The 9,505-nt window shown below is 41.0% G+C and overlaps 1 protein-coding gene across 1 annotated transcript in view; it reads right to left on the bottom strand.

Moving 5' to 3' along the window:
- Positions 1 to 3,686: 3,686 nt before the first annotated feature.
- LOC103374366 (DNA ligase 1) overlaps positions 3,687 to 9,505 on the bottom strand; it is a gene marked incomplete at its 3' end in the record, with an annotated part of 62,580 nt that continues 56,761 nt past the window's right edge. The window contains exons 25-26 of the mRNA XM_008304444.1: positions 5,042 to 5,185; positions 3,687 to 3,779 (exon numbers count right to left, since the gene is read on the bottom strand). Coding sequence (XP_008302666.1) covers positions 3,687 to 3,779; positions 5,042 to 5,185 — 237 coding nt within the window. The remainder of the gene's footprint in view (positions 3,780 to 5,041; positions 5,186 to 9,505) is intronic.

Here is a 9,505-nt window from a genome sequence, read left to right as displayed (position 1 = left end):
AATGTGCATTAGCTATGTGTTACTGATTATGAACATCTGATGTGTCCTAAAAACTGTTTATCGATTCACTTATTTATACACAAATGGCCAAATAATATCCATTTAGAGCCTATCATCTGTGATTAATTGCTGCTTTTTTATTACATGTGATAATAAATGAATATCTGTACGTTTTGGACAGCTGGTCGGACAAAAAGTAATTATAAGATATTGGCTTGGACACATTTTTGGACAGACTATAGAGCAAAATGATTAATAGATAAGTCAAGAAAAAATATTCAGCCCTACAGTCAGAGTCAGGAATTTAGCTGCAATTAAATTATCACAATAGTGGGGGAAAAATAAATAAATAAATAAATAAAATCAGCTATTCTGTGCTTCAGGGAGTAAAGTCTCAGCTTATTTTCTAGAGAGCATATTTCAGTTTTGACACAATTCTTACACTAACCTCCAAGGAGAAAACACAGTGACAAAAAAACTGAAGACGGCCTAAATTATGCAGCAGTTGCTGCAGTAGGTTAAACCAAACACCGTTTTCTGACTTATAGTTGAATAGAATGAATTTGAAAAAAAATTGAAATAAAAAAATAAATCACGATCACGACTTTCCAGAGCTCAAGGTGATGTCAGCTGTTGTCTGAAGAAAAGTCCAAAAAGCTCCACACATTTAATTTACAACAATAGAAGCGCAAGAGCAAGAAGACATTATTTCATTTGTACTTCATAAAATCAAAACTGTTTGTCCGGAGCAATGATTCACTTATTAACTGACTGAATGAATTGATTCTAGCTTCTACTTTGCTTTCTTCCCTTAAAAAATGCCGTCTGGTTTTCTGGTTCCGGCCTCTTCATTTGGCGATTCAGTCGCCTTTCTATCTTCTCTTACAACAACAAAGACTAATTAATTCTTAATCTGCAGACTATGAATAAAACTAATTCCTGATAGCTGCAGCCCAAACAAAACGGTAAAAGGACTGAATTTGTGTAACAACATTTTACCTCAACGGTTTACAAACCAAGACCAGGTTGGTATTTTTTTAAAGTCGTCTACATGATGTTTCACTAAGATGCTGTATAAATCCGACATAACCGACTTTCTCATCTGTGTCCTGTATCGTTCTTTGTGTGTGAATGAAGTGGATGATTTTGTCGTTGGTTCAAAATCTTTACTCAACATGATGGAATATGGCAACAAACCAAACATGCGGCTACACTTTGGTTGCTTGGTGCCGGCTAGTTAGTTATTTAACTGAAATAACTTTAATTCTATCCATCCAGTGTCAAACACATAAGAAACGTTTTTCCTTTACTTCAGTTTGTGGAAAAGCTTTAAATGCATGTTGAAAATGAGATACCCCCATACGAGTATAAATATACTTGAACCTTGTATATTTTTTTCTCTTTTTTTTGGAGTATTTTCTCAACATAGTAAAAAATCTTGTGCTTGGTTGGCAAAAAGGAAAAAGAAAAACAATGATGCATGTTGAATTGAAGTAACCAAGCTTGGATGTGTTTGTACAACAAGCTTACAACAACATGATTATTCTAATGGAGGCCAATAACGTTTGCATATAAACACCACTTGACCCTGTACTTAAATTTAAAAAAAAAAAAACGAAAAGAAAAAAAAATTGACAAAGTTACATATTTTATCTGATCAGAAACTGTAAAAACAGTCCTTAAACTATTTATGTGTGACTTCTAGAAAAAGTATCCAAATCTCAGCCTAAGGTTAAGATATTTCATCAGCACTGCTTTATTCAGTGTATTTCATTCAAAAACTTGTTGTGCGCTCTTTGGTGCAACTGAGAACTCTTGCGTGACTCAACTACGACCAACAAACAGTGACTTTATGGCTGATCGACAGGCTGCGTCTATACAGAGCAGGCAGGAGACGAGTATGGAAACAAATGGTGATTTTCCAGTACTGGTGACATATGTGGGCACTCAAGTGGCCAACAAATGTGAGTCAAGGTTTTTTAATTTTGGCAAAATAATCTAATTCAACTTTCTAATTTGTTTACGGTTTGTGGCATTATAACCGTGTCATAAAGCGCAGAAAACACATCTGAGTTGTCTCTACTTGCAGCCATGTTTGTGCCGTTTCCTGAGAGGTGCAGGACTTTATGTTGTGGTAATAAATGAGGCCACAGTGAATAAAAATGTGACAGGAGGGGAAAAAATGCCCCAGAAACTGCTTGAGGTTCAGAGAGTTGAAAGACTGCATCAATCAAAGCTCAACTTTAGGAGGGGAAGAGATAAAAAGAGATAAAAAGAGAGACGGTGATGGAGATGAGAGATGAAGAGCAGCTCGTGTCCAGTGCTGTGTCCGGGAGTGGTATTGTGTTCAAAAGAAACAAAACCAGACCTGATCACAGTCAAGCAATGTCGGACCTAGACCAGGATTCTGATGCATTATTGCCTGACAGATTATTTGTGCTGCTGGATTGGTTTGAAGCCTGTTATGCAGAGCCTCTGAACGCCAGTAACAAGCTCAGCTTCTGGATCTTGGGATTTGTAAAACCTTGGCCATGTAGATATCCGGCTCCTACCTGAGTCCCAGCAGCCCACATGACTCCTCATCAACACAATGCATTCATAAAATAAAATCTGTTCTGTACAGCTACAGAAAGAAATCTGCTTCTTGGTCTACCTAAGAAGTAAATCTGTGTCAGAGCACACAAGCCTTTTATCAAACCGTGGTAAGCAGCATCAGCAGCATAAATGCACGGTCCTCACGCAGGTTTACAGGTTCTCAGATAGACACCAAGTAGATTCACCTTGATTTGAAATAAAGGCAAATGACACAGTGTGAAAGGAAACGGAGGCAGCGTCTTCAAACCAATGCACAACTGGTGGGAAAGCAGAAATACATGATGTTTTTGTCCATACATTTCAAGGTAACTTGAGGAGGTGACTCTCAAGAAAAAGGTCAGATTGTCTTTATAAGATATTCCGTATCATATACAGCTGCATAGGAATGTGTGGGTTGACTGCAAGTCGGGTTAGTCTGGTTCAGTCATGAAAAAATCATGTGCTGGTGGGTCAGCAGGCAGGTTGCATGCAAGCAAGTTAACTTCAGCTTTGAATAAACACAAACATCGGGACAAATCGCTGGAATGCAATATAAGTTTCTGTTGCAATTTGAACTCTTTACGCCAGAATTAGCGATTTTTCCGTGACACTGATTTGCATGTCGGTGCAGTCGATGTAAACGTGCGTACGCTGAGGTGAAGGTGCTGCCGTTCTGCATGTCTCTGCTGTACTGTATAATTCACTGCCTCGCGATATACAGCACCGACCCTTCCACTGAACCCCCAGAGGAGCTGCTCCTCCTGACTGCTGTAAAGCTTTGTTCGACGTGCAGCGGGAGGCGACTACATAAAGCCGTGTCGCTATAAAAAAATCGACTGTCCTTGCAGTGCTGCTCACCCTTGAAATTTTACTGGACAGCTCCTGTGAAGTGACCACAATGATGATGATGCACCAACCTTATACGACACTTTGAGTAACATGGCCGAACAATCATATGATTCAATTTTTATTGGGCTACAGCAATTATTGCTGAAGGCTGACCGTGTTTGACCTCCTGGTCCAACACACTCTCTGTAGGAGGAGTGTTTGTTGCTTGACATGTGTATTTGAGGTGGGGGGTGTTTAGGAACTTATCAGCTTATGTGCCGTACCTGAGCTCCGGTTGTGGCGTCCTCTGGCTTCTTGTCGTCTCTAATCCGAAGGAAACGGGGAAACCTCAGTGAGATTCCCTTTACCGGATCCACCTGAGAACAAACAGGGCAGCCAGAATGACAATTAGCACACCGCATGCAGCATTTTGTTGCTTAAGCTGTACGAAAAATGGCCAATTCAAACATGTGTTGGGTAATTTTTTCACTGCTTTGAAACATAATAATGCTGCTCTAGTTCAAAGTTTGAAAACATCAAATGATTTCAATTCCCATTCCAGAAACGGCGCTTTTGTCCCGCTTCAATTTGTATGCCTCTCTTCTAGGTCTAGGTTTTATTACCTTCAAAAATTCATGTATTGCACCTTTTCTTTTCTTTTCTTTTTTTTCCAGAATAACCAGAGCTGTTTGAACACGAACAACCGTATTCAAGACTTTTAATGGGCGACTCATACAGGTCATAGTTTAGCTGAAAAGTTCACGTGTGAAAAGCGTTTTCAGACGTAACAGAATCCTACAGAACAAAAATCCAACACTTGATTAAATCTGTGAGGTTTCTGGTAAATAATTTCAGGTCAATATTCAGGTGAATGAAACACAAGCACATTGTGATGCTGAGATTCATCAACAACACAGAAAAAAGGGGTTAAAATCGAATACGATGGAACATTTTGCTCGAAATATCAGAGCCATTCACATGTCAGGAAATATGAAAGTTATACGGAAGGAGCAGCCGTAATAAATAGATGTGTCATCAAGTCATCAATATAATTACAGTTAATGCAGTTAATGATGACTGGTTGCTAATGTGACACGTAACATGCGCTCTAAAGAAGTTATTTTCTGAGCCAAGCATGTTAAGTTTAAAGCCATAACCTGAGCTTACAAACAGCCTGAATTGATGCTCCTGATCTTCTTGTTTACGACTCAATTGAGCATCTCACATTAAAAGTGTAAATTTAAAGTATATTGACATTGACACAAATCACCTGGAAACTTAAAAACCAGCATTTTAATGAGGTAAATGTTAATGTTTCCAGGTAGCATTAATCCATCACGGTGCAAATTCCCTTTCACTATAATTAAAATTAGGGTTTTATACCGCTGATGTGAGAGCAAAGCTTTTTTTTAATGTGCGCTGTGGGACTTTGTGTCCGACATGCAGCCAAACCACGGTAACAGACAAGTATCTGTTCTATTAAATCCAGCATCTTTTACAGCGTTTTTTTTCCTTTTTTTTAATAACTCAATTAAGAGGCACTAATTATGAGTTTTCATTGAAGGCAACAGACCATAACTGGCAGGATTTATCAGTGGAAACACATGGGTGAGGGGGGGTATTAACAGGCTATACGGACCATTCCCATGGCGGCTTTGTAGACGGGCGACAGCGAGAGGTCGGCGCACTTCACCTCCCAAACCTGCACGGCGTCCAGCCAGACGTCGGGCTCGGCTGATTGGTCGACACGGTAGTAGGCACGGGGTTTGGGCAGAATGTGCTCCTGGAGGACAGAAGAGAAATAATTACCGTTTATGCTAATTGTAGTTAAGGTTGTTGAGCAAAAAGAAACGTGGAACGCTACCAGAGCCAAAGGTGACGTCTCAGAATCAAAAGGCGCTTGAGAGACACGTTGAAGAAAAACAAACAGCGTTGCAGGATGGAGCGGCACGATAATGGAAAACACTGGTGTTTTCTGCGATGCATAATGTGAGATGAAAAAAGGAATTTTCACCAGATGATTAGAATAACTCTGCTAGGAAAGAATTAATTATTCTAGGTTTACTGTAGAGGAGTGCATCTACATAGAAAATAAAAAGCAATAGAAAAAAAAAAAAGCTGAAAAACACATTCTTATGTGGCAGAACACTAGCAAAAGGCATCCAAAATAGCTTTTATGCTTTGGGTTGGATTCAGATTTGGCTTTGCACTCGTACACAGCTTTGAGGTGTTGATTCAAACGGTGGAACTAATTTGTGATTGCAAGACAATGTCGACAGAGTTTTTTGTCAACATCGGGGATGTGTTCTTTTAGGGTCAGTGTTGATACTGAGTATTGGTAATCAAGAAAGGCGATTACCGATATACATTAAATGTTGCACAATGTGAAAAAGAGTACTCGTGAAAAATGAGAACTGTGTCCGTTTTCTTTTCAAGCGGCAAAAAAAAAAAGTTGCAGCGTGATGTGTTTGAGTTTGCTGAGACGATACATTGTGCAGCTCTATCGCTCTGTCCCAGCTGACATCGTAGGAGAGGAACAAACCCCCAGCAGCTTGCCAATTCATCACGGGGCTAACATGAAGATACAGACAAGGAAACACACTTACGGTCGCAATTACAGCCAATTTAGTATCACCAATTAACCCATCGTGCATGTCTTTGCACACAACGCGCAGAAATGCCTCGAGTCAACCAGCAGCTTCAAACCCTGACGCTTCCTGCTGTGAGGCGACCGTTGTAACCGCTGCCCCCACAGTGCACCGTACACCGTACATACATACAGACAATCCGGTGCAAAAATAGGCCAACGCATTCACAGAGAACCTGATAAAAAGACAGTGACAGAGTGGCTTTGGTTGCCCCGCTGGATCGTGCTGCTGCCTCACAATCGCATCCCAAGAGGCAGCACGTAGTTTCAGCGCTTTCATATTAAAATGATACCGGCTTGCCTGGGGGGGGAGGGGGGGGCAAGATGAGAAGGTGATTTCAAAACCACATTATCATACACCTACATGAAAGATTTCATTCAGAAACAGCTTGAAACGCACGTTTTTGTTACCTGATATTCACCTCTCAGGCTCGAAAAAAAAAATAAAATCATAAAACTGACAACTGAGCTCGGGCCGCCGTTTCTGTGAGCAGACCGAGAATAACTGTCAACTTCTGCGATATTTAATGGAGCCTATTTAACTCTGACATGAGCAATCATTCCGTCAGCGTAGGTGTCACTCCTTTACAAAACCATACCCATCTCGTTTTGGCGTAAAAACAACCATTTCAGCGAATGTGACTCTGAAACAGTGTAATGTTAACTAGACTGCCGCAGTGTCCACAGAAGTGGGTCATAGTTAAGTAATGCTCTGGAAAAGAAAGCTCCGGCAGTGGTGGTGCTGTTTTTTCGCCGCACACATTATTTATACTGTAGGCATTCAAGTGACACTCTAAAACAGAGTGAATTACAAAGAGCGAGCCAGTAGGCGTGTAGAGTCTTATAAAATATTGCCGCTGATAGTCAGGAGTCCTGTCAGGGATCAAACCTGCGGCCTCTCAGTTACACTTAAAGATGCACAGATTCAACCATATATTAAATAGATCATTCGGTGCACAGGTCAAGCATTAGGTGATGAAAACCAACGGTACAATTTCACACGCCTTCCGCAGCGTTGTATTTTCACTTTACATAAGACTGTAAAGGTGTCGTATGAATGTGTCGGTGCTATTTCAGTTACATGCAGCTGCTAAGTGTTGATCGTTAGACGTTTCCTCCTCCGGACACTCAGGGAAGAATTTCTCGTGTTGAAAGTCACACATACATGTAACGTATTTATGGCAAGGTGGTAATTACAATCAAGTACCATTGTTAGAGCTCAGAGAAGCACACAGCTTGTGCCCTCGTGTTATTTGACATGAAACAGTCAGTGGACTAGGAAGCAGTAATGGTACGCTACAACGTGGACGTCTTGCTTACGGGGAAAGCGAGGTAGTGGTTACCTCCAATTTAGCACAGCTTGGCGATAAAATTATCGTACTTCAAAAAGTTCTCCGACTCACCGCGTCATAGGAAGTAGATTTCATTATTTTTCAACAGAGTCTCCCTTTACTCTAATGCGCTTAATCCACTATTGTCACATCTTGAGCCTCCAGATTTGAGTTTGGTGCAGATTAGTTGGTTCATATGGCAACAGTGGAAAGCCACATTTGGCTGCTTCTGCCACCTGTGCTGTGTGGACGGACACATTGTCCTGGAGCAACAGCAGCCAGCACAAAAAGCTCTCCTCTCCTTCTGTCTTTGATTGCTTCAAACATTTGAGTTTTTGGGGACAGTGATAATAGGCTTTATAATATACATATATGCTCCAATATGGGAGTTAGGCTCCTTGTTTCACGCTGAGGCCGAGAACTTTTTGAAGCTGTTTTAACCTTTGCTAGGTTCCACAGAGCGCTTTGCTATGTGTTTCTCATTCGACCAGTGTCAGAGCTGCCATGCAGGGTGTTGGCCTGCCATCAGGAGCAACTTGGGGTTCGGTGTCTTGCCCAAAGACACTCTGGCACACGGAGGGGCCACAGATCAAAACGCCAAACTTTGCAATTAGTGGACAAGCTGCTCGACCACCTGAGCCACGGCTGTGATATGTACTGACACTTTATCAATGGCAGTACAAAAATTTCTTAAAAGAATGTTCAGTAGTTTCAGTTAAATGCATCAGATGCATCAATGAAAAGAACTTTGGTTTCATGAGCAAAAAACCCAAACGTGCTTCCTCCCAGCTCATAACTGGCCTTTCATCTCTCTTCATTATAACTCCGCGCAGGTCTCCAAAGGTGTGCTAGTCTGTGGACGTCTGGGCCTCTTGTCGCCCTCATCCACACACAAGCCTCCCCTGATGGAGGCTGCAGCTGGCAGGTCCTGACGGTTGCTCTTACAGTTCAAAAAGCGCAATAACTCTGTGTCCGCCACCACCTCCACTCATGTAATGTAGCGCCGGCAGCCTGCTCAGAGGGCTGACGCACTTGACATCAGGGATTGTGCAGCAGCCGGTGCAGCATCTCTGTCCATAGCCACCTGGTTCAGACCAACCATTTAACCTCAGTGTGCTGCGGCAGCTTCACCCTGGTCACCCTCAGTTCACCTCCAGGCTTTGCTTGCTTTCTTTATTTAATGTGCATCAGGTGAGATCATTCCTTTATGCATATTTCTTTTTTTGTCTTTGTGCATAGATGTAATTATTGGTGTTTTGCATAGCTGTGTTAATATTAAAATGATCACGTGTGCACTTTAATAAATGGGTTAAAATGGTTACATTAAAAAAAAAAAAGATCTCTGGGTCTTAATTAAAAATGGGTCATTAAGGAAAATCAATATTTATCGACATCTACTATAATGAAACATTTTATCATGATAAATTTTCAGTCCTAACTTGGAGTAGGTTCTCTAACAAAAGCTCTTTGTCAGTAAAAGCAGAGCTGGAAAAAAAATATCTCCTTGACCAGCAGCTACAAGGACACAGTTTCTTCTGTTTGTGCTCGGCTTTTAATGTGAAGGAGTAAAGTCATGAGGGCACCACAGACACGAAACGATTAGAAAACAGCGTTGATGAAAAAAGGAACAACTGCAGATTGACGATTAAAGTGTCTTGACCTGAAAAATATGTTGTCGATTTCGATCAATGTATTGGTCGGGGTCAGCGGATGGCCGTTGCTCTTTTCATCAAGGCTTTTAATGTGAAACGTGCAATGATTTTCTTAGACAGATTCGTAACAGAACAGGAGAAAATTGCAAAATGAAAGCGGTGTTTCAGTTAGAGAAGAAAAGCTGCACTGGGAAGGACATAACTGTTCATTCTGATAGAATCAGTGCTGTGAAACGTGCGTTGTGCTGAAGTTATGAAGGTCATTCGCCATTTGAGAGTTTATTATTTGACGCTTGCAGTTTTGGATGTAATTTCTACAACATTGTACCACCATTAGAAATACAAGCATGCAGACATTGCTTCTTTATCTATCTGGCATGTAACATGTGTGAGCTACTGGATATCTTGAATTTCCCAAAGGGGATGAATAAAGTATCTACCTATCTATCTATCTATCTATCTATCTATCTATC

This window comes from Stegastes partitus, unplaced genomic scaffold (genome assembly GCF_000690725.1).
Source record: "Stegastes partitus isolate 25-593 unplaced genomic scaffold, Stegastes_partitus-1.0.2 Scaffold2223, whole genome shotgun sequence".
Taxonomy (NCBI): Eukaryota; Metazoa; Chordata; class Actinopteri; family Pomacentridae; genus Stegastes; species Stegastes partitus.
The sequence above is the reverse complement of the archived record's forward strand: the minus strand, read 5'-3'. Positions and strand labels throughout refer to the sequence as shown.